General features: G+C 35.4%; 1 protein-coding gene across 3 annotated transcripts in view; it reads right to left on the reverse strand.

Moving 5' to 3' along the window:
- The window catches only part of LOC123683246 (protein pinocchio), a 91,154-nt gene that overhangs the window by 779 nt on the left and 63,519 nt on the right, over positions 1–26,856 (reverse strand). For all 3 annotated transcript variants that reach the window (XM_045622167.1, XM_045622169.1, XM_045622168.1), the window contains one exon: positions 11,091–11,340. In XM_045622167.1, coding sequence (XP_045478123.1) covers positions 11,091–11,340 — 250 coding nt within the window. The remainder of the gene's footprint in view (positions 1–11,090; positions 11,341–26,856) is intronic.

Raw genomic sequence — 26,856 nt, forward strand, 5'->3', positions numbered from 1 at the left:
ATTCTGAATTAAATACATCAAACAAAATCATTATATCGCCTTCAAAATAGATCTTTTCCGAAATAAAATATATAACGGGTGTTTTCTAGCTGCATGAGAAGTTTCGATGGTTGTTGTCTATGGTTGAGAGTTGAGAATGTTAAACTGTATTGACATTTCTGTTCAGTAAGGTTTGGTAATTCATCATGAAACGTTTAACGTCAAAACAACGCTTTCAAATTGTGGAAATTTACTTCGAAAAAATAAATCTGTGCGAAAAGTTTATAGAGCATGTTACGGTCAACATAATCGGTCTAGTGAGCAAGCAATTTGTGCAGTTATGGATCGTTTGCGCACTAATTTCACTATTCTCGATTCAAAAACAAGACATAGAAATGTGTGTACCCAAGAAAATATTGGTGTAGTAGCGCGAATTGTTTAAGAAGATGCCGAAATGTCATTTCTGGTTGATTGATTTTGTCAATAAGCAAAATAGCCATATAAATTAACAAGCTAACATCGATTACATTTGATTCCAACAAGACTTGCCATACAGCGCGCTTAACCATCATTTTGTTGCAAAATCAATTTGGTGAAGTGCCCACTTGTTCGTGCGACTTAACACCTCTCGATTATTTTTTATGGGGCTTTGTTAAGTCATTAGTTTATGTCAACATACCAGCAACTCTTGAAGCATTGGAAGACTATATTCAAGACGCCATACGGCCAGATTTATTAAAAAATGTGGTGAAAAATTGGAATATGTATCTGCGGACATATACCGAAAGTCAATAAATGTCACGAAATTATCTATCATATTATGATAATAAAAAATTAATTCCAAAAATATTTCTGTCTTGTACTCTTATTCAAAGTTGTCATACTTTTAAAAAACACCCATTATCAAATATTATTCATTATAAATTAACATTTGATAGACTTTGCAAGCTTTGCTTTGATTTGATTATGGTTGAAGCCATTGTCATTTCGAAGCTTGTTGATTGGATCACATATCCAAGTTATTGCGTTTACGAACAGGCAAGAATTTCTTCAGGGAAAGTCTAGCCTGTTATTTTTTCGGATCAAAAAGTCAAAATTACAGCAGCATTAGCAATTTGACAGATTTTGAACTTATTCCCAAAGACATTTTTTAATTTCACCAAAACTATTTGAAAGAAGTTTCGATGGTAATAATAGTATAAGTGTAAACGCTATAATCTTTGAGCAAAAAAAACAACCACACTTAAAATACACTCCCCGTTCCATTTAAAGAAACACACGTCAACTTTCAAATGGTAAACCTTCGCCTTTTCATCTACCAGAGATCAAGGTCCACCTTAAAATAGACACCACAAGAGACAGAACTGGTATGTTCTAAAGCCCGGTTTTAGTTAGGGGCTCTGCGGATTAATCGATATAACTTATTCGGACTGTCAGCCGTTTAATGAACCCAGACTAAGTGATAAATTTATTAACGCCGACATAGATACTTAAGTAACATACTTCGCCCGATGTTAAAAGTTAAAACGAGCCAGTTAATCAAAAGATATTTCAGGCTTTGGCTGTGTGCATCCTCTTGCAGCGATCGTTAGAACATAACGTCTTTCGTTATTTGGCGCACGGCACAAAAATACTAGGTTGCGAAAGGAACTGGATGTCGCGATACCCACGAACAATGTTACCAGATCTTCTGATAAATCAGTTGATTTACCGATTTGGCTCTTGGTCAGCTGATCTAGAGATTCGCACACTAAATAAACTGATTTTTAGCAGGTTAGCAAATGGATATAGATATTTTTAGTGCTATTCAATAACAGTAATATTCATAAACGTTAATAATATCGGATTTAGTCTTTTATTTCGGAATTCAGATGCTGTCGATATTAGTACACCTTCCTAAATAGTTTAAAAGCCCCCTTTTGCGATGCACAGATTTAATACAAAACCAATTTTCACTAATCTAAATTTTGAAGTAATGCAGTCTGAGGGGCTGAAAATACATTTTTTTTACATTTCTGGGGCATAAGGAATGCTTTTAGAATATTTCATTGAAAAAGAAATACTATGTACATACATATAGGGTGTTTTTTTCGAGGTATATAACTTTAAGTTGGCATTACTGTTCAAGATGACGACCGATTTAACAGCTGTCAAGTGATTTATTCTCAGTTTGGTTTGGCAATTCATCATGAATAGACTCACGCCTGAACAACGCTTGCAAATAGTCCAATTTTATTTCGAAAATAATGGTTCTGTGCGGAATACGTATCGCGCACTACGTCCATTTTATCGATGAAGTGCACTTCTGGTTGAATGGCTACGTCAACAAACAAAACTGCCGCATTTGGAGTGAAGCTAATCATCAAGTGTATGTCGAAACACCGTTCCATCCAGAAAAACTGACTGTTTGGTGCGCTTTATGGGCTGGTGGAATCATTGGTCAGTACTTCTTCAAAAACGATGATGGCCAGAACGTTACAGTCAATGGTGATTGGTATAGAGCCATGATTACTAACTTTTTCATTCCTGAATTGAACAACCATGATGTCCAGGAGCTGTGGTTCCAACAAGACGGCGCAACATGTCACACAGCTCGTGCCACAATCGATTTATTGAAAGACACGTTTGGTAACCGCCTAATTTCACGTTTTGGACCTGTGAATTGGCCTCCAATATCTTGTGATTTAACACCGCTAGACTACTTTCTGTGGGGCTATGTAAAGTCATTGGTCTATGCGGATAAGCCACAAAGCCTTGACCATTTGGAAGACAACATTCGCCGTGTTATTGCCGATATACGGCCACAAATGTTTGAAAAAGTCATCGAAAATTGGACGTCCAGATTGGACTACATCCGAGGCAGCCGTGGCGGTCATATGCCAGAAATCATATTCAAAATGTAATGCCACAAGATTATCTTGCGGATAAATAAAATTCATGTCAATCGAATAATCCATCGTTGTTTTATTGCAATTTAAAGTTCTATAGCTCTAAAAAAACACCCTTTGTATACAAAAAGACAGGAGATTTCAAAGTATGATACAGACGCGGATTGACTCTAGCTATGTTTTGTTTTTTCCTTAATGTATTCTGTTCTCTCGGAAAAGTTTCATATTATCTAACCCCTTTTAAAATGAACTTGTTCATTTTTCAGCAAAAATTACTTCGATCGCATTATTTCTGAATGCCTACCTACCAACCTACCTCTCCCTACCCTACGCCCACTAATTTCTACTGATATCTTAAAAAATCAATGTGGCAACATTACCCACACTTCAGCTGCCCACAGTGTCGCCCGCGCGGATATACAATTGCAGTAATGCGTTATAAATCAAAAACGTCTTACGGGTAGAAGTTACCCAAGTATGACTACGACTTTCCACTGCGAAATATGAAAGATATTGGGTGTCATAAGAGAACAATAAAGTGCCACAAGGATAAGAGAGAAAGGGCCTCAAAAAGAAAAAACCGGCGAAAATCGAATAGACACAAGGAAGTACCTTTCAAGCGAATAAATCGCTAGAAAAGGTGTATCGGTCCGTCAGAGGAAAGGAAGCAATTTCAAAGAAAATACGCTTCGCCACCAAGGTGATTGGATAACCTTACGAGAAAGTTATATTATTGCGTTCAATTTACGAATAAGTAAGTCTAAACAAAGAGTGGCATTCGTTAAGAGATTTATTGAAGGTGTTAAGATGTGACAGAATCTTCTATGAGTGCATAACTCGCCAGACCACACCTCGAAGGTATAACAAACTGCATCATTTATCAAGTGATACACTTCCCAGTAGATGAAATTCTATCGATTGGAATTGAATTGGCTTCCTCGGTTACAGATTGAAATAAGAAATTCTACACCAGATAGACCTGAAAAATTACTGCATTCGCCGATTCTATATGATTCTGACTGACGTAGACCAACGTGTTCATTTGATTGTTCAGATTAATAATAATAATAATAATAATGACTTTATTTTCTCAATGAAGGGTGTTTTTTTAGAGCAATAGAACTTTAAATTGCAATAAAACAACGATGGATTATTCGATTGACATGAATTTTATTTATCCGCAAGATCATCTTGTGGCATTACATTTTAAATATGATTTCTGGCATATGACCGCCACGGCTGGCTCGGATGTAGTCCAATCTGGACGTCCAATTTTCGATTACTTTTTCCAACATTTGTGGCCGTATATCGGCAATAACACGGCGAATGTTGTCTTCCAAATGGTCAAGGGTTTGTGGCTTATCCGCATAGACCAATGACTGTACATAGCCCCACAGAAAGTAGTCTAACGGTGTTAAATCACAAGATCTCGGAGGCCAATTCACAGGTCCAAAACGTGAAATTAGGCGGTCACCAAACGCGTCTTTCAATAAATCGATTGTGACACGAGCTGTGTGACATGTTGCACCGTCTTGTTGGAACCACAGCTCCTGGACATCATGGTTGTTCAATTCAGGAATGAAAAAGTTAGTAATCATGGCTCTATACCGGTCACCATTGACTGTAACGTTCTGGCCATCATCGTTTTTGAAGAAGTACGGACCAATGATTCCACCAGCCCATAAAGCGCAACAAACAGTCAGTTTTTCTGGATGTAACGGTGTTTCGACATACACTTGAGGATTAGCTTCACTCCAAATGCGGCAGTTTTGTTTGTTGACGTAGCCATTCAACCAGAAGTGCGCTTCATCGCTAAACAAAATAAAATGGACGTAGTGCGCGATACGTATTCCGCACAGAACCATTATTTTCGAAATAAAATTGCACTATTTGCAAGCGTTGTTCAGGCGTGAGTCTATTCAAGATGAATTGCCAAACCAAACTGAGAATAAATCACTTGACAGCTGTTAAATCGGTCGCCATCTTGAACAGTAATACCAACTTAAAGTTATATACCTCGAAAAAAAATACTCGTTACATAAGTATCACAAACGGGAACATTTATTATAGTCATAATCTAATGAAAAATTGATGATTAATCCAGAAGTACTTAAATAAATGTTTAAACCAAGATCCTGATGAAGAAAAAATACAAATAACATGATAATTAACAGAAAAACATTCATATTTAGTTCAGTCATGGACACAATTACTTTTAGAAGAAAACGCATCAAATTTTGTACAAGGATTCATGTATAATTATTTCCTCCAAGAGAATAAAACTTAAAAATGAATAGAGACTAGTTTTGGGATTTGGCGATTCAGACGTTGAAATAGAATAGGAAAAGTATTACACACAACATACCCCAAAATCTGTTGCTACATAGCATTGATCTAACAAGTGAATAAAATAAATCAAATTTATGAAAATCATTATGCAGATTATAATTAAACACTAAATGTTCGAGATATTTTTGGGAAAGTTTTCAACTGCAAAGAAGAGTTGTCAACTTGGCTTGGTAAAATGATTCTTACTGCCATAGGTTCCTTAGAATCGGCGCATCATGTCTAACATGCTTCCAGGCATACAAACAGGAGAACAAAGAAATTAAATATAGTTGTTCATTTTCCGATAACCTACAAATAAAAATCATATGAATCTGGATAAATTCGGATATTCAGATATAATAGATAAAGATACTTCAGTTTCGTTTATTGAATGATAATGTTGATACTAGGTACTATTTTGGTGCCATGACCAAGCAATCTACTAGCAAGCTTGATTGATTTTTGGCTTTTTAATTTTTATAACATTCCTGAATAATATATGCCTATATCTCTCATTATTTCTTGGTATTGTAACGAATTCGCGAGCCCTACGCCACTGCCTCTTTCTAGAAGGTACCGGAGTCACCGACAGCTCGATAGAAAGATCAAGACGCTTCTAGAGAGAGATGCGAGCGGTATATAACCAATCGAAGCCGCAGAGCAGGGCAGTGCGACGGAAAACGGCGGTCAGTGCCGTACACTCAATTAGATATAAGTTGTAGAAATAAATTAATATAGTAGTGAAAATAAATTAGTGTAATAGTTGAAATAAATCATCTGTAAATAGTTATTTATAGTTGTGTACCTGAAATAAATTAGTGTTAGCCAGAAGTACCGATTTAATTAACCGAAAAACGTTACAATTGGCGTCAGAAGTGGGATTCGCGTGTGTTTTCGAACCGAGAGTTAATTAAATCGTGAAAATTTCTGTGGACATTATCGTGGACATTTTTTTTTAGTGGACATTCTAGTGGGCATTTTTGTGGAAATTCTCGTGGAAATTTCTGAGGACAGTAGTGCGAATATTTTTGTGACCATATTTTTGAATGCCATTTACGAGAATCGCAGTCAAGGAAAATGGATCAGACAACCTTGGATTTCTGTAAGCAAGCTTTTGAACAACTGACCAAGCAAGTGCAGGACTTTAAAACAGAAATAAAGGAAAGCATCAAATCGTGGAAAAATGAAATGGAGGATAATTGTAACACGAAAAGGTTAGAGAATACTAGGAATGAGGTCGAATCGAAGAAACTGGAGGATCATGAAAAGAACCAGAATAATCAGGAAGTGTCAAAAATGATGGATGCTACACCAGATAGAAAAAAAGAACGTTTGCAAATGACGGAAGCAAGAAGACTGAAACTGAAAGAATACAGGGCGTTTCAGGAATTCCTGAAGAATGTTTGCAGCGTGGAGATCTGGTTGAAACAAAAGCTTCCGATAGCGGCAGATGAGAGCTATAGAAAACCTCATAACCTGGAAAGTGAAATCCAGAAGCATTCTACATTTGAGGCAGAGGTTATGGACAGCGATGAAAGAGTGCAAAGCGTAATAAACGAGGGACAAGAGTTACTACATTCGAATCACTATGCCAAAGATGAAATAGCCATAAGGCTGGAAGAAATCAAAGAGGATTGGAAGAGACTGTTGGAACTCAAGCAGATCAAACGGGAAAAGCTGAACGAGGCATATCAAGCACTGCTCTTCAGGAGGTCCGTCGAAGAGTTTGAGGTTTGGCTAGGTGAAGTTGAGATTCAAGTTAGTAACGATTTCGAAAACGGCTTGGCTTCAGACAACAACATCCTAAGATGTCACCCCGCTTTGGAAAATGACTACCAACAGCGCCTAGAGAACTATGAGAGCATCAACGAGATAGACAGAGAGGTACAGTGGTTGAGCGACAGGAAATCGCTGGCAGCGTCGTTGGACCTGGGTATCAGTCTTACCGTGGTCCAGAGCTTACAGACAAAGTATCGGACGCTGGAGGTCGAGCTGAACTCGAGGGAACACATCGTGAAGAGTTTGATGGATAGGGCGGTCAACATGATGAGATCCGGTCATGAGTTCTCCAATGATATCAGTGCGAAGGTGAAGGAATTGGAGAATCGATTTGTGATGGTAAAGGATATGACCAGTCTGAAAATGTTGAAGTTGCAAGATGCCCTGGAATCAGGAAAGTTTTACGAGGAGAGTTCAGAAGCTGAGGCCTGGATTTATGACAAGTTGTCGGCTCTGGCAACAAGTGAGGTTGGTAGAGATGAGATTTCCATTCAGATGTTGCAGGGAGAGCTGAGTATAATAACTGCTGAAGTTGAAGCTTACCAGGAAACGATCGATAAATCATCTCAGAGGTGTAGTAATCTTGTGGAAAGAGAGCACTACGATGCAGATAACATCAAGAAAAAAGAGGAAGAAATAGTGCAAGAGTTCAAAAAGTTACGTCAGCTAGTGGCCCAGAGGAAAGTTTCCCTCTCTGAAGCATTCCAGTATTTCGGGTTCCTCCAAGAGTGCACCAAGCTCCATGAATGGATCAAGGACCAGATGACCAAGTCCAAAATTGAAAAGCATGGAGTTGATGTCGAGCATGTGGAACTTTTAATTCATGCCTTCGACACTTTTTACGCCCGTATAATGAATAGCGAGGCAAGGCTCCAATCATGTTTAGTTAGCGGAAATGCTCTGATCGATGCTAAATGTAGCTACAGTGCCAAGATCCAGGAGAAGATGATTGAGGTCCAGACTCAATGGAAGGATCTTTTGGAGCTAGTAAACGGTCCGAATGAACTCTTGGTCGCAGCAAAAGAAGTGCATATAGATAGAAGAGCTGAAGAAATAATCTCTTGGATAAGCGAGAAAGAGGTTGACTTGTGCCACGATACCAATAGTCAAGACTCGGAAAGTAACCAAGATTTGCTCAGAAAACCTCAGACTTTCGAAGGCGAGTTGGAAGTGATCGAGGACAAGGCGAACTTTAGAGAGCAAGAGGCCAAGAAACTTGTAGAGGAATTCCCAGAAACCAATGAGCACATTGACTGCAAGAGGGAAGATACGCTGGAAGCTTACAAATATCTTGTTGTGTGCGCAGAGAGGGAGAAATATAACTTGCAGCAATTGGAACCATCCCGAGGATATATTAACCATGACATTGCCGAGAAGTTCAAAATCCTGAAGCTTGGATTAGAGACTTGGAAGAAGCGAAAGGATATCTGCGATCAGAACCTGGACGTTCAGTTATTCAAGAAGGAGGTGTCCGTATTCGTGAATTGGCTGATAACGAGGGACGACGCTCTCAAGGAAGAGAAACTGGAAGATCTGATCGGGAGGTATTGCGACTTTGAGGAGAGGATCAAAGTTCGAGAGAAGACTGTTAGGTGCTATTTCTGTGAACAAGGAAATTGCAGAAACGGAGAATCCTGTAGATTTAGCCACCGTGCCGGATATGTTCAGGGACTGAACATCCTAGGAAGGGGGCAGTGTAACGAATTCGCGAGCCCTACGCCACTGCCTCTTTCTAGAAGGTACCGGAGTCACCGACAGCTCGATAGAAAGATCAAGACGCTTCTAGAGAGAGATGCGAGCGGTATATAACCAATCGAAGCCGCAGAGCAGGGCAGTGCGACGGAAAACGGCGGTCAGTGCCGTACACTCAATTAGATATAAGTTGTAGAAATAAATTAATATAGTAGTGAAAATAAATTAGTGTAATAGTTGAAATAAATCATCTGTAAATAGTTATTTATAGTTGTGTACCTGAAATAAATTAGTGTTAGCCAGAAGTACCGATTTAATTAACCGAAAAACGTTACAGTATCTTATCGAATAATGATCACAAAGTCGTTAGATTTCTTATTTTGGAAATGTATTAAGCCTTTTGGTTTATCCTTATCATGAAGGGTGGGTATATCGATGAATGTGCAAGATTCAAAGTTGGGCTCAGTGTAGCAAAGCATTGTTATAGTCACTGGGCTATAAAGAAGATCTTGGGAAATTAGGTATGATAAATCTGGTCCATCAGGTGAATGATCTCTTCATATGTCGTGATATATTCTGACAATTCTCTTCAGGTGACAATTTCAATAACGGTATTGCGTACATGCAGAGTTGCCATATGCATTGAGTAATTTATTTGTAGCAGAAACAACTGAAATCGGTATATCAAAAGCAGATCTATGATGGTACTCTCCGAGATAGATCCAGAGATGGGAAATTGATGGTATGGAACAAAAATATATAGGAGAAAATTAAATTATACTGTTTTCATCTAATTTTCTGTCTAATGATCCTTACCTATTTATTAATGACCGTAATTTATGTTTCTCTCAATTATTGGTTACTTAATTGGCTACAAAGTATTAATGATATTATGTTTATTCATTCCGTATTCTATTTTTTCTTTAACATTACAAAGTTGTGAAGTGGTGTTACGCATTTGAATTAATTTTTTTTTCAAATATTGCGTATTTGAACAAAACATGGAATTCAATATCTGAACTTTCATTTATTTCCGATAAATCGAAATCTTCACATGTGGAATGAATGAATCATGGATGAGATGACTAGAAATAATGGTGTGCCCTCTCACTCCTAAAATTTAAGATAAAACTAGCTAATTTTGAAGGGACTAGCCTTCATATGAAGGGTTTTCAATAAGAATTTTAATTTTGATTTAAAAAAAAAATTATATTTTAAAAGTCAGCAATGGATGTTTATTTCATTGTACACTGAGAGAAGTGTTCATTTGATATTATCGAAAATTCATTATAGTTAATAAATCATTCATTGGATATATGGACAAACAAATATTAGTTTCATGGAAATAAATGATTTATTTGAAATCCCACCAATAATCATAATTTATTATTACATTTCATTTATTTACGCATAACTTATATTAATAATGTTGAAGAAATATCTATTTGAAGTTAATAAATATATTTGAGGTTAATATATCATTGAGTAATAATTTAATTAATAAACCTTATTTATATGTAATAAAAATAAAATTTCACTTCAGTAATGGTTAACGTATTTCTTGGATAATTATTTTGGTTGTTTCTATTAGCCGATTGTTAGGGTCTGAGAAAAACCGTTTGCCAAACTAGGTAATTTTTTAGAGTTCATATTGAGGGTATCCGGGTTTGAACCCTAGTCAACTTGATCGCATCTGTTCCCTCTAACCACTGTTCTGCCAACATCACTAATAACTAAGCAGGTACAAACGATCTAAACCCAAAATTCAGTACAGATGTGCTAAGCGGCGTTCAATAAGCCCATAGTAACACAGATTTTATGTTCAAAAAGGAAATTCAAATCAAAGGAAAAGTTCAAGGACAAGATTCTTCAAGGAGATGCGCTTCTATTTGAATGATGTGTCCTTAAACTTTTCCACAGATTGGATCGCTAGAATTATGTTGGTTTGTTAATTACTAATAAATCCTATATTCTGAGTGAATAAATTATTGAATTCTTGTAAGAGTTTATTTATAAATAGCAAATGTTCGTTAACTACCAGTTGAAAATTTGTTGATAATGAATTTATGTTATTTGTGGAGATAACATAAGTTCATATAAATCATTTATAACCGAAATATTTTAAATATTATTAAATACCTTGTAAACAAATATTTTATTCTCTATTAATAAACTCTTTTGAATGCATAATTTAACTATTAATGAATATATTAAATATAAATCTGCTGTAACAGTCGTGAATAAATAACGTCCAAATAAGTGCTTTATTAATAAAAAAATTTGGATTTCTCTCAGTGTAATGGCATGATTTCCTCTTGTCAAATTTCAAAAGCAAGCAGCTTCAAAAGTGACAGCTGCCTATTCAAAATGAAACCCCTTATCGGAAAACCCTGCATTATTGTAAACCTAACCTGTTCGACTTACCAATGAGAGATCCCTCTTCCACATAGCTCCGCACTTCCCCTCACATTCCAAACATGGCCTGTCCAGGGCATACCCACCGCACTCTGAGCAGTCCAGAGACACGTGGCTGTCGTTCCAGGACACTCCACAGGTAAAGCAGGTGGTCATTTCCAGACGGAGCTGCTCGATGGTGACGAGATGCTCCGTGCTGGGCCAATGAACGCCCAGGGTGGCCAGATCGTCCAGACTATGGGAGAAGGTCATCAGGGAACTGCGAAACAAGAGAGGCACATCGTTAATATGGGTTAAAGGTGGGGCCCGCCTGACCGTTCGACCAGGATTGATATAGGTAGAATATACACTGCGCAAAAAAATTAACGCACATTATGGAAATCTCGAATTTATTCTACAACTGAAGGTGTTTTCAATGGTAATTATTTTTATCAGAATTATGCATGCATATGTTATCCACTTTCAACGTTTTTCTTCAATACAGATGTTTTTTCCCAGCAGGAATAAAAAAAGATGAGATTATCAGATTTTGAATGTATTGGCTCCATTCTGAAATCAGTTGTTCTCGATCAATTCTAGTGATCAATAGTTTTTCTTTCATTTGATTTTCTACACTCGATCGCTATGCAACGCGAAACACGCAATTTGACCCAAGAGGAATGTGCCCAAGCGGTAGTTTTGCGAGAAGAAGGGTGGACATACACAAGAATTGCAGAAAGGTTTGGAGTTTCCCATACAAGTGTGTCCAGAATGTTGCAGCGATTCAGGGAGACAGGTATGAATGTCCGAAGACCAGGACAGGGTAGACCACGGGTAACAACTGCCATTCAAGAACGTTACTTGAGAGTTTCTTCGTTGAGACAACGGTTTGCAACCGCTCGCCTCCTTCAAAATCAGCTTGAGCAAACTTATGGGTTGCAAATTAGCACTCAGACAATAAGAAATCGCCTCAGAGAATATGATTTAAGGCCTCGTGTCGCGGCAAGAGGCTCAGCTCTTACCCCAGCCCATCGAAGGGCGCGTTTGGATTTTGCGAGAGAGCATATCCATTGGGAAGAGGCTGATTGGGAAAGAGTTCTCTTCACAGATGAGTCTAGATTCTGCCTCTACCATTGTGATCGACGTTCCCTTGTATACAGACGTCCACATAAAAGATATGCTCAGTGCAATTTCCTGAATACTACTGGTTTCGGGGGAGGATCGATTATGGTATGGGGTGGAATATCTTTGAGAGCATGTAGTGCCATACAATGGTGAAAATTTCATTTTTATGGACGATAATGCCAGACCCCATCGTGCGCGCATCGTTCAGGAGTACCTTGAAGAGGTTGAAGTCTCTCGAATGGAATGGCCAGCAAGAAATCCAGATCTCAATCCGATTGAGCAGGTTTGGGACAACCTCAATATAAGGCTGAGAAGTTCAGAAAATCATCCAGATACTCTAAATGACTTAGGAATCCAACTCAGAGAAATCTGGGAAGGATTAGATCAGAATATTTTAAGATCACTCATTTTGAGTATGAACCGTCGTTGCCGAGCTGTAATTAACGCAAGGGGTGGAAATACCAAGTATTGAATCACTTATCAGCATTCCAGTATTTTGAAAATTGTTTATTTCTCTTCTCATACAAGCTCATACAAGGTTTTGTATGAGCTGGTCTACAACTTGTACCAGTCATAATTCAAAATAAGGGAAGGTTTTGAACGGAAACAAGACACATTAAATGGAAGAAAAATTCAGGATTTCACCGAATCTTATGTGAAAGAAGAGAAATAAACAATTTTCGTTTTCCTTTGAACCTCTCATTAAAGGAAACCTCCTTTAATGAGAGGTTCAAAGGAAAACGAAATTCAAATAAAATAAAAATAAAACACAAATTCGTACTTTGTACGTAAAATTGACGACATATACAATCAACAACTGTGGTACAAAGTTTTCTGTAAATAAAACACTCAGGATGTGTATTTCGATTTTTAGATTAAATTGATTCCATAACCTAAACTGAACATTTCAGGGTAAGTGTAAGTAAATACAGTTATAAATTTCAAAGGTTGAAATAGAAACCAAATTCCAAACAATTCATATAAATTAATTTCCGATAGTCCTAAAATGCATACCGCGATCAATCTGGAGGAATATTTTCAAGGATAATTTTCGAAATGAGATTCATCGCTATTATTAAAGAATCCTTATCAAGGCATAATCATGCAGTTGCATGGTCAATGATTTAATCTCACTTCAATGAGAAGCAACATTTCGCAACGTACAATAAGATTTTTTATCCAGATTTATTATAATAGACCTAATCGAGTCAGAAGCTAAGTACACACTTTCAGATTACACCTATGCAAACATTAAAAATGAATTACACGTGACATTAGGAGTGAAATCGAGAAAATTTCAATAGTAATCTTGAAAACAAATGATGATGGAAAATGCATTATACTCATCTAAAACTGATTACTTTATAATTCTGAAAATATAATATTTTTTTCGTAGACAATATATGAAAAAAATATGTTTGAATTTCTGCGCCACAAAGTTAGCATATGTAGCATATAAGTTGAAAACGCGGATTTTGTTACATCATCTGAATATCGAATTAAAATTGGTCGCAAAGTCCATTTGAACACAGCATTATTCCCAGAAGTATTCGATAACTAAAAATTCCACGAACAAGGAAATGAAAAGAATGATATAAGCATGATATGTGAATTATGAATTCCCATATCACAAAAGCTCAATCAAGGTTAACGTCTTCTAGCTGTCGTTCCAGTTACTCAAACAATGTGGTTAGGTATATGATCATAAAATTTATTCAGAAATTCTCTAGGCAACACAAATTATCACCACTCGACAATAAAAAGAAATTATGAAAATTAATAAAGAAAGGTGGTAAATCATCAAATCTATAGATGCAATCCAAAGAGTAATAAACACAGGTAGAGGCAATACACGCAATTTTTACATGTCCCCAACATGGTTAGATAACGTTGTCGGATTGTGATAAATTTTTATATCCACAATTTTACTATATCATTATGTGTGTATATTATATTGAATGAAATATATTTGGATGATTACCGATTGAATATGCAAACTTGAATATTTGGAATCCGATATTTTTCCTAATTGTCGAATTAATAAGAATATTTATTATTTTCTGCTTCTACCTTCTGAAATCCAAGGTTTGGCAACTTTTGCTCTCCTAGTGTCACCGGTTGTTTCACGTCATTTGGCATGTTTAAAGTTAGTTTTCCGAATTTCTGATATATTTAGGTATTCATCTAAATAAATTTTGAGTTATTATGAGACGTTGATTCACTATGGGACAAAAGAAGTGCGTTCTTTGTGGAGAAATTCGCGAATTGAGTGAAATATCGTATCACTAATATATTTTCATCTCCGCGCGCTTCATATCAAATTCGAAAGTTCATGTTGGAGACAAAATTTACTTACTGAAAATGACATATGATCTCTCTATCTACGTTTATTACTCTGAGATGAAATCAGACTCTTTGGGTTTAAAAGGTTAAACGTTGAGGAGTAAACTCAAGGAAACTTAATTTAAGAAACTCATGCAATTGAAGGCAATATATGTATTTGATGATGATGAAATTTCAAATTTTCAAAATTTCTGAACGAATAATTCCAAGGTGAAAATCTGCAATCTACAATTCTTTCATGCAATCGAGATATTCCAGGATATAGAAGGAAATAATAAGCCATAATTTAAAATTTGCAATTTTTCTTAACGATTAAAGAGAGAGAAATGAACAAAGAATTCCGCAATAACATGCGCACCTTAACTTTCATTTAAAATTCATAATCGTTAATAATCACATACACCACAAGATTAAAATGGGATATGATTATATATAAATATAATTGTAAATAATTATGTACCATAAGCACCTTTGATAACTATTGAAAAGCCGCTGTTTGCATAAAATTTCTTGGGAAAAAAATTAGATTAGATTGATCCGATTGAAATCCGATTGATTTGCACAAATTCTGCAAAAAAGTTTTCAAAAAATTAACAAGATGTCTAATATAAAAATACATGCAATTTAAAGGCGGTCACAGACGTCCAAGTACGTCGTACAATAAGTCGAAGCGACAGGTCGACCTTGATTGGAAATTAATTATTCCTACACGCAATTAATTAAAGCGGATATGTCAAAAGTCAGTTAGAGTGCATCGGATAAGAATGAACAAGTTTCAAGTTGAGCCATAAATTTTGTTCGTTCAGGTTCCGCATTTCTAACACAGTCAATATTGATAGCCATAAATAAAAATGGCGTAGGTTTGGTCTTTTTTTTTTGCGAGCGCAAACGAGATAATGCTCACAAGTCAGCGCACACCGGTGAATATGGGCACGTCACATAATATATAGATCATTGTAAATTAAATATGCGGACATTTTTTTTATTGACTTCTTTATCGGTATATTCTTATAAAAATTATTCGAAGGCCAGAATTTTCCACAGAATTATTGCTGGTAAAGGGTGTTCTTTTTAGAGCTATAGAACTTTAAATTGCAATAAAACAACGATGGATTATTCGATTGACATGAATTTTATTTATCCGCAAGATAATCTTGTGGCATTATATTTTGAATATGATTTTTAGCATATGACTGCTACGGCTGGCTCGGATGTAGTCCAATCTGGAAGTCTAATTTTCGATGACTTTTTCCAACATTAGTGGCCGTATATCGGCAATGACACGGCGAATGTTGTCTTCCAAATGGTCAAGGGTTTGTGGCTTATCCGCATAGACCAATAACTTCACATAGCCCCACAGAAAGTAGTCTAGCGGTGTTAAATCACAAGATCTTGGAGGCCAATTCACAGGCCCAAAACGTGAAATTAGGCGGTCACCAAACGTGTCTTTCAATAAATCGATTGTGGCACGAGCTGCGTGACATGTTGCGCCGTCTTGTTGGAACCACAGCTCCTGGACATCATGGTTGTTCAATTCAGGAATGAAAAAGTTAGTAATCATGGCTCTATACCGATCACCATTGACTGTACCATCATCGTTTTTGAAGAAGTACAGACCAATGATTCCACCAGCCCATAAAGCGCACCAAACAGTCAGTTTTTCTGGCTGTAACGGTGTTTCGACATACACTTGAGGATAAGCTTCACTCCAAATTCGGCAGTTTTGTTTGTTGACGTAGCCATTCAACCAGAAGTGCGCTTCATCGCTAAACAAAATAAAATGGAAGTAGTGCGCGATACGTATTCCGCACAGAACCATCATTTTCGAAATAAAATTGCACTATTTGCAAGCGTTGTTCAGGCGTGAGTCTATTCATGATGAATTGCCAAACCAAACTGAGAATAAATCACTTAACAGTTGTTAAATCGGTTGTCATCTTGAACAGTAATGCCAACTTAAAGTTATATACCTCGAAAAAAAACACCTGTTAGTTTTCGCTATGGATCTGATCCCTTATTTTCGAATTTGGAAAAGTTATGAATTATAAAGAGTTATCCAATAAAATGTTTCATTTTCATTCAATGTTTATTTTAAGAACAATCAATGAATATGAATGTAATTGTGAAGAGGAAGGTGCGTCATTAATGATGGAAAACGAAACAGTCAAATGGCCACCACGGCTGAGGTTGCAGCACCATATTTTCTTCATGAAATTTTCCATGACCATGTCTCACATTTGCGTCCTCGAAAAATTCACGAATTCCATATTGAATCGTTTGTGGAGAATCTTCCACGTGGCTTCAAAGATAAAGTCTAAAGGTATTAAATCGCCACATCTCGGTGGCCAATTGTGATCGCCTTTTCGAGAAACAATTAGGCCTGGAAACTTTTTTGATAAATTGCGATTGTTTTGTTGCTCGTGAGGCACGTATCACCGTCTTGTTGATAATGAATATCTTCCAATTCCGGCCATAAAAAAAAACATTAATCATACCCTTTATGTTCGGTATGAGAATAAGCACTGCTACGATTTAAGGTACAACAATGGTTGAATTGCTTGCATAATAATAAATGCATTAGCAGAATCTCAACGTGGAGGTGTAATGTGGTTTCAGTTCCTGGCATTCGTCGAAGCCCACCTATGTTGCTTACATAACATTATCCGTGTGTGTCAAAACTTGGAGGTCGGTTAAAACAAATTCTATTCTCGTCTTACTTATTGTTCGACTATGATTAATTGCTATTGAGGATTATTTATGGATGTAATAACAATAGCGAAGTAGTATCGAAATATCGGGGGTGGGATAAAGACTATAAAAACGCTGCAATTTTTAGGCAATAGTTAATTCCTTCTATTTGGCAGAATATTATTCAATAAAATGCAACTTGTGAAATGAAGAGAAAATCAACGTCAATCGAATCTGATGCTAACTGTCACAAAGTGTAACTCTCTAGGCTATAAGCATGTGATGGAATAATATCAGAATTATATCAATATAGATTCATAATTCGGGAATAAATATTATATCGAATAAAACGATAGCATTGAACGTTTGGAATTTTATAATTTTGCAGTCAATTACTGTAAATATGAATTTTTCAAAAGTTGATTCCTTCATAACTGTCACAAAGTGTAACTCTCTAGGCTATAAGCATGTGATGGAATGATATCAGAATTATATTCAATTGGAAATATAGATTCATAATTCGGAAATAAATATTATATCGAATGAAACGATAGCATTGAAGTTTGGAATTTCAAAATTTTGCAGTCAATTACTGTAAATATAATTTATCAAAAGTTGATTCCTTCATTTTTGTCCTAGAAAATTCATGTATTCTAATATCGAATTTTGATGATTAATGCCGTATCCCCACAGATTTTTGTACAAAATTCCATACGAATAGCTCTGAAAGTTCCCGATAATACGGCGAATACATCGATTTTTAGATTCTATACATTCCAAAACGCAAAACTGTGAAAATTTCAGAGCAGAGAATCTTTTTCATCGACAAGGTTTATTGACGGAAATAATAAGACATAATAGTAGGGTTAGTGGTTACCTGTCATATTTGAACTTCATAAAAACTTCCAACCAAAATAACAAATAAAATTGTTAAAAAGATCTATTGAATTTGTTTTCCTAATTTCAAATACACTCCACAATCAACATCAACAATGAATATTCTAGAATTTTTTTTTCACTAGTTTTAAATGGCACCAATACAATTAGAAGACTCTGGTAGACTAAAAATTTTATGCCAAAAAAAAATGAGTTTCCCACGTGTATAGAAGTGAAATCCCATTAATGTTCCATTGTATTGTTTTATCAGGCAACAAAAAATTTCGGTTTTGATAGCAACATATAAAAATTTATGACAAACCATTATTTCACTATAAATTTGACAAAGTAATTACAACCGCATTCAATGACCTTCAGACTACATGAAAATATTATAATGAATTACAATACTAAAGAGTTGACCAACGAATAAAAAGTTCAAAAATTTATAAATTCGAAACAATTGAGTCGAGAACGGTGATTTACAGGGTTATCCAATAAGAGGTTTCATTTTGTATAGCACGCTATCTGAGAAACTTTCACATTTGAAGCTGTCATTACTGACATTTGACAAGTAAAAACTACGCCATTGGAAAATATGTAACGATATTCGCTTCAAGAACGCTTTGAAATTGTTAAAATTCACACGATTTTTGTAGTGAATTGTTTGGGATTGCGCTACCGAGCCATGTTAAATGATTTTTATGCCTGGAATTGTAAGATGTAATGGATGATCTTGATTTCAAATAAGACTTTTCTGGGAGTATTCCTATTTGTATCACGAAACTGAATAAATGAATAAAAAAAACGAAAATTTGGAATGAAAAGTTTCCTGGTCGTGTTTTTAGAATGGGTGATCACAATTGGCCACCGATATCTTGTGATTAAACACCTTTAGACTTTTCTCTTTGACGCCACGTGAAAGGTAAGGTATATGCCAATGCTCCACAATTGATTCAATAATCTAAAGATGAAATTTCGTGAAGTTATCGAGGACATACAGACATATAAGTTGGCATTACTGTTCAAAATGGCGACCGATTTAACAGCTGTCAAGTGAATTATTCTCAGTTTGGTTTGGCAATTCATCATGAATAGACTCACGCCCGAACAACGCTTGCAAATAGTGCAATTTTATTTCGAAAATAATGGTTCTGTGCGGAATACGTATCGCGCACTACGTCCATTTTATGTTGTTTGGCGATGAAGCGCACTTCTGGTTGAATGGCTACGTCAACAAACAAAACTGCCGCATTTGGAGTGAAGCTAATCCTCAAGTGTATGTCGAAACACCGTTACATCCAGAAAAACATGTCTGTTTGGTGCGCTTTATGGGCTGGTGGAATCATTGGTCCCTACTTCTTCAAAAACGATGATGACCAGAACGTTACAGTCAATGATGATCGGTATAGGGCCATGATTACTAACTTTTTCATTCCTGAATTGAACAACCATGATGTCCAGGAGCTGTGGTTCCAACAAGACGGCGCAACATGTCACACAGCTCGTGCCATAATCGACACGTTTGGTGACCGCCTAATTTCAAGTTTTGGACCTGTGAATTGACCTCCAAGATCCTGTGATTTAACACCGCTAGACTACTTTCTGTGGGGCTATGTAAAGTCATTGTTCAATGCGGATAAGCCACAAACCCTTGACCATTTGGAAGACAACATTCGCCGTGTTATTGCCGATATACGACCACAAATGTTGGAAAAAGTCATCGAAAATTGGACGTCCAGATTGGACTACATCCGATCCAGCCGTGGCGGTCATATGCCAGAAATCATATTTAAAATGTAATGCCACAAGATTATCTTGCGGATAAATAAAATTCATGTCAATCGAATAATCCATCGTTGTTTTACTGCAATTTAAAGTTCTATAGCTCTAAAAAAAAACACCCTTTATAAGATATGGCAGAATAAACTGATTAGCCACAGAATCAGAGAAACTGCTATTCTTCATTCAATAAAAAACTTTTCAAACCGTGGAATATGATAGTTGAATCATTAATTTAATCAATTAAATCAATTTTTACACGGTTTCCTCCAAATATACAAAAGAATATAAATATCAATTAAAATTCAACACAACCATTTTCTAATAGTTATGACCATAAATTTCTAGTTTATTTGTTTAGTTCCATATGTTTAAGACAGTGAAAGTTGTATCAAGATCTACCCTCTCGAGATACCGTCAATGTTAGCCATCAATCTTGAACTCTTAAACGAACGATCTTCACCGTTCGTGCTCGTTTTCTGTGAATCAATAAAGTCTCATTAACAGCGACTTCAGAAAAGAACATTCATTCGTTTAGAAAAATAGTGAAAGTTCCAAACCATTGAGAGAAACGACTCGTCGACATTTCAATGGAATAGGTTGAAAAAAATTCCTAGAAAATTGCGATCCGTATTGGGAACTGACGTACACACATGTTACCAGCTTTTTTACTGCATCTAGGAGGTCCCATTCCGAGATAATACGATAATCGAACCTGTCAGTGTCGAGCGAATCATATAAATCGAAATTTATGAAGCAGACAGAACGGTTTACGTCACGAACGTTCCGTTCTATAAATTTTTATAAGTGCATGTACCTATTTTATCTGCCGCGTGATACAAATTCATATTTTCGATTACACGTCATTCGCAGTATATTGCCGACATGAATTTTCTATATAGGGCCGATTATGTGCTCTGTTTCCCATTAAAAACTCCAATGTGACAACTACTTATATTCAAATTACATGGGTGGTCACATTGTCGAGTCATTTCAGTCTGTTTCGCTGCCACCTTGAGACTTGTTTCTCAATTATTTTTTTCGAATTCTTGAATGAATATCTGTTGTTTCGCTCTTAAACGGTTATGAGCTGAAGAGTTTTCCAATAAGAGGTTTCATTTTGATATACATTACTCGCTCTGCTCGCCGAAGGGGCTCCGCCCCTTGGACCCCGTCACTATGCCGGTAGATCCTTCACTGGGTATCCCTCTAGAAAATAAAAGATTTTTTTCGGAAACCTTGTATCGTTAGCTGATTTCAGACGATTCACTCGGTATACTATGCTGATTCTAGGGTGGAATTCTATATGATTTTTTTTCCTAGAACATACCGTTTTCCCCTTGCTCACATGAAAATATTTGATGCAAATAACTTTCCATGACAACAAATCAAGGGCGGTCCTAGCCTTAAATTTTGAGGGGGTTCGCCGTTATGAGCTTCGAGTATTTCTATGGGACCAAATCCCAGATTATACCGATATCAAGCCTTACCTCTCAAAAATATTTATATTTAGATATTCATATGAATATTTATATAAGGCGTACAACTTTGCGTCCGCCGTTTTGCAATAGATGGCTGTAACGGTAAGTGGTAGTAGAAATAAATATATCGTAGATGTCATACAATAAGTTTAGCTATTTGTGAACATAACGCCATTGACATGTTAGTCGATTTGTGTCTGCATCATAAAGTTATTCACGATCAACCATGTTAGCTTACGAGCCGAATTCTCGTCATTTGCGGGAGGTTTCAATTTTCTATTAAAATATGAAAAAATCCGCGGCTGAGGTTCATCGAATGCTTTCAAATACCTATAGTCAGAACGATATTGGTGGAAGAACGTACCAACGATATTGTTTATGTTTAGGTTTAGTTATTTTCTGGTACATCAGTAAAATGGCTTGTTCCGTTTGATTAAATAAATAAAGAAATATATGAGTGGTTTCAACGCTTCAAGAATGGTGATTTTGATGTCGAAGACCAGCATCGCGGTGAAAGAGAGAAGTTTTTTGAAGATGCAGAATTGGAGGCAATAATTGATCAAGACTCATGTCAAACGCAACAATAATTGTAGGATCAATAGGAGTGTCACTAAAAGCCATTTCAAAACGCCTGAAAGTCATAGGAATGACTCAGAAACAAGGAAATTGGGTGCGGTACGAGTTAAAGCCGCGAGGTGTTTGAACGACGTTTATTTACTTGTGAACAGCTGCTTGGAAGACAAAGACGGAAGAGGTTTCTGCATCGGATTGGGACTGGAGACGAAAAATGGATTCATAACGATAATCCCAAGCGCATAAAATCATGAGGATATCCTGACAATGCTTCCACATCGACGGCCAAACCGAATATTCACGGTTCTAAGGTCATGCTCAGTATTTGGTGGGACCAGCTCGGCGTAGTGTATTATGACTGAAAGAATCACAGGCGATCGTTATCGAACGCAATTAATGCGTTTGTACCGAGCATTGAAAAACAAACCGTCGCAATACAACGAGAGAGAAGATGAATTGATTTTACTGCATGACAATGCTCGACCCCATGTTGCGAAAGTAGTCAAGATATACTTGGAAACGTTAAAATGGGAATTCCTACCCCACAACCCTACCCGACGTATTCTCCAGACGTTGCTCCCACGGACTATCACTTGTTTCAATTAATAGCACACGGCCTGGCTGACCAACACTTCCGATCTTATGAAGAAGTAAAAACTTGAATCGATTCGTGGATCGCTTCAAAAGATGACCAGTTTTTTCAATTCGTACGCTGTCCGAAAGATGGGAGAAAGTAGTGACCAGCGATGGGCAATACTTTGAATTAAAAATGTATAACCAGTTTTTTACAATAAAGCCTCGAATTTCGCAAAAAAAGTTGTACCTTTATGTATTTGTTGTATTATAATACCATTATTTACTTATCAGGGTTTCAACCATTCAGGTAGAAATTTAAAAAAAATTACATTGTTTAATAAGAAAAAAAGAAGACAATTGGCAACTACATCACAAAATCTAATTTGGTCTTTAAAACTTTGAACCCTTTGAAAACCTTGTAATCACGGCGTCCTCGTCAACATCAATGTCCCTATAAATGTTCAGGAGGACAAAATACTCCATAAAAATGGAAGCAAACTACTGAATCTTATTATTATCCTCTATGATAGAAAAACTTTATTCAAATCAACAGAATTTTCTCACACCAAAATATCACAGCGATATATATCGATATTTTACTCTTACATATTTCGATAGTGTCAGAAAATATCGATACAATATATAGATATCGATTATCGATAGTTTTCTGACCTTTGCCCATCCCTAGTGTGGATTTGCCGAACGCAGTCATAACCATAAACAAAGATTTCTCTATGATAACAATTGTCAGTCACACGCATGTCTTAAAATTTTGTTGAAATATAAATCGTATATTGTATTCTTTAATAATGAATAAAAAATAACCGATATCAACCAAATTCTCAGATCTCATTTTTCCAGAAATGGCAATTTCTTTCTTTGAAGAATTTGGGAGAAATGAATAATCAAAATGTGAGCGTCAGTCTTTCAAGAAAGTTATTCATGCTTATATAGGTTTGTAAAAAATTTTTAGAGAATATTGAATGATAATATAATCCCAACATTAAGATTTTAAATTAGCACATTTCTTCTTTATAGAGACATGTATGATGCATAAGTCCAAATTTAATTGATGATTGGGTGGGAAAAATTGACAAAAAAAGTTTATGTTTGTTAGTTAAGTTGTAATCCTTTTTATGGTTTTTTTTTTCTTTATTTAATAGTTACAATAGACAATTATTAGCATATTTTTCTCTGAATTTCAACTTTGAAAGAAAATTTGTCGTTTTATGTCTTGCCGATGAAAATATTGATATTCTTGTAAGTCAATTCAAAATGAATAATAGATATATTTTAAGGGCTATCATTCCATTAGATATTTACTTGTGGGCCCTAAAATGAAGTTACATTTATTCAATTGACTCATTAATAGAAATACTACCTGAAATAAAGAAATTGCATTCAATGTTTATTTTCAGTTTTGACAAATATTGAATTTACATAATCGTTCGATAAGATCTATGAAAAGACCTACAGTGAGATTTTTGTTTTAGGAATATTCAGTATAGCTGTAATAAACAAACTGAAAAGAGGCAGAATGAATAATAGATCTACCTTTCGGATACCCATATCTGAGAAATCAGGTTATAAGAAGTCCCTCATTTCCAAGGTTTATCAATACATTTTTCAGTTGAGCAGCAAATTATTCTTCTATTCCATATTTTGTGAAGAAATACAATATAATTGCAACAATTTGAAGGACCTATTGGAAATTCCTGACGAACTAAGGAGTTTTTTAGTATCTGAAGATTGTATTGATGCTATGTTATAGAACGAGACTTGTGGCTCTGGGTTTTACTCAGAAGTGAATTAAACAGGGCAATTTATGTCCTATATAGTAAATAAAATTTTGATAGATAAAAGTTTCAAAAGATCAACAATTGATCATAGTATTTACATAAATCAAAAAATAACTGGCTTACTATTGTTGCATTGTACATGGATGACTTTTTTGTTTTAACTAATGTTAATTCTGAATGAATTTTCTGATAGAAAATTTTATGATAAAGAAATTAGGGGAAGCTAAAAAATGATTAGGGATGAATATTACTAGAAATTATGGAAAAGGTAGTAAAGCTATCGATTATATTCTTCAAATATGTATTGCAATAATTCAACATGTCTGATTGTGAACATGTGAAAACTAAATTGAATTTTGATTCAACAAAAGAGAGTTGTAATGATGAACCATATAAGAAATTAATAGGTTTATTAATATCTTCAGCAGTATTAACTAGTCCTGATATAGCATACTCTGTTAATTTCTTGAGTCAATTTAATAATTATCTCATTGTTGAACACTGGAAAAGTGCAAACCTCATTTCAAGATACAAAGATCATTGTTCAATTTTTACTTCAGTCAAAAGGAACTGAGTATTTGAAATCGGTACTAAAATTGTATCGGCCAATACTATTGACCCATATGGGTCAATAACTACATTGACTTGATTTTTTCAAATGTTAACTTTGGATCTGCATCAATGAATAATTTAATTCTTACCAAAATGAAAAGCAATGAATAAATCAGTAGGATAGCATTTTTGAAATGGCCATATAGCACCTATTCCTATAACGATTAAAAGATTGGAAACTTTAGTGAACAAATAGGTAGGTATCAACATTTTTATACAAATTTGATCATTCATTCATGACATGGAAATTTTCAATAAATAGTTGCTTTTTAAAGTATTTTATACCTTCATTGAATTGCTGGAAAATTGATACCAATTTCGAAAGTGACTGCCATGTTAAATTCTTCATATACTGAATGATCCTTCAAAATTTATTTCTGTCGTAACATTTTGACTAGTATTTCAACTGATATATTCCATACGTCATTGAAATCAATATCTTCAAAGTACTATTCGAAAGACTTATAATGGAATTTAGAAAAATATGTCTTTCTCAATTTCATAGTCATATATGATATGATGCATAAGTCCAAATTTAATTAATTCACATCTAAAGTGAATGTTATTTTTAGAAATATTCAGTATAGCTATAATAAACCAACTAAAAAGAGACATAATGAATAGACTTGCCTTTCAAATACCCGTGGCCTATGTTACCTCATAAGCAATTACCTACAATATCTTATCTTGGTGAAACCTTTTTGAGAAATCAGGTGATAAGTTTGAGAGTCTCTAATTTCCAAGGCTTATTAATACATGTTTCAGTTGAGCGGAATATAATATAACAGGGTATATATAGTTGTAATTATTAGTATGAAAGATTTGACTTATTCATTATAAATTCAACAGCACTGCACTCAAATTCTTCAAAAACGGAGTGGTCACTTATATTTTTGCACTCCTCTGTCGTAAAAGTGTATATTTTAGATATTCAAAAAACTCATGGAAACTTTTGACTGTTATCTGACTAACTTGGCTCTTTTTTTCCAGTAATAAAGCCAATTGTGAATTATCTATAAGGAGTCTTTCTATCTGTTTAATACTGTTTCATAGTAGCATAACTTTTACTCCAATCCAAGACTGAATTGATGAATGAAGCTTCTGTTCTCTTTGGTAGTTCCATCTTCTGTCGCAATAAATTCAAATTCTCACGAAAGGGAATGTAGTTTTATAGTTTGTGGAAAATAAACGAAAAATTCCTGAAATAAAGTAACATTCATCCAATCAATTCCAAATAATACAAACACTTAAAACAAACCTGAATTGAGGAAAATGCATTCGATGATATAAATGTTCATTTCCAAATTTTGACAAATATCTATCGAATTTTTGATTCGCCGAAGACTTTGCATTTTATCTGTAGACATTTATTTAAATATTGAATAACAATTTTGGAAACTGCAAACTTTTTCAAGAACTTTCATATATCGAAATGGAATATTTATTATTAACATGACACTGACAGCCAAATTGTCCACAGATACCACAGAAATATGGGACTTGAAATGTCAAAATGATCCGAAACACCCCGTATACTCGAAAACCGCGGGGAGAATCGAAGGTTTGGGATTTTTCCCGGGATCTCCAGACGATTTTGAGGGGGGTCTTATTCTTGTCATTTTTGCTCTAGATGGTCCCGTTTGGGCTGTGATTTTACGTTTAAAGTTTGACGTATATGTGCAAGCGGTTTTATATATACTTAGATAAATCAAAGTAAATCATTGTGAGTCGAATAGCTAACACGCCTACGGTTGCAGCACCATATACTTTTAATGAAATTTTCCATTGGCAATTCGTATGTAAAGGGTGTTTTTTTTTAGAGCTATAGAACTTTAAATTGCAGTAAAACAACGATGGATTATTCGATTGACATGAATTTTGTTTATCCGCAAGATAATCTTGTGGCATTACATTTTAAATATGATTTCTCTAATTCTGTGG

The sequence above is a fragment of the Harmonia axyridis genome, chromosome 6 (genome assembly GCF_914767665.1).
Source record: "Harmonia axyridis chromosome 6, icHarAxyr1.1, whole genome shotgun sequence".
Classification (NCBI taxonomy): domain Eukaryota; kingdom Metazoa; phylum Arthropoda; class Insecta; order Coleoptera; family Coccinellidae; genus Harmonia; species Harmonia axyridis.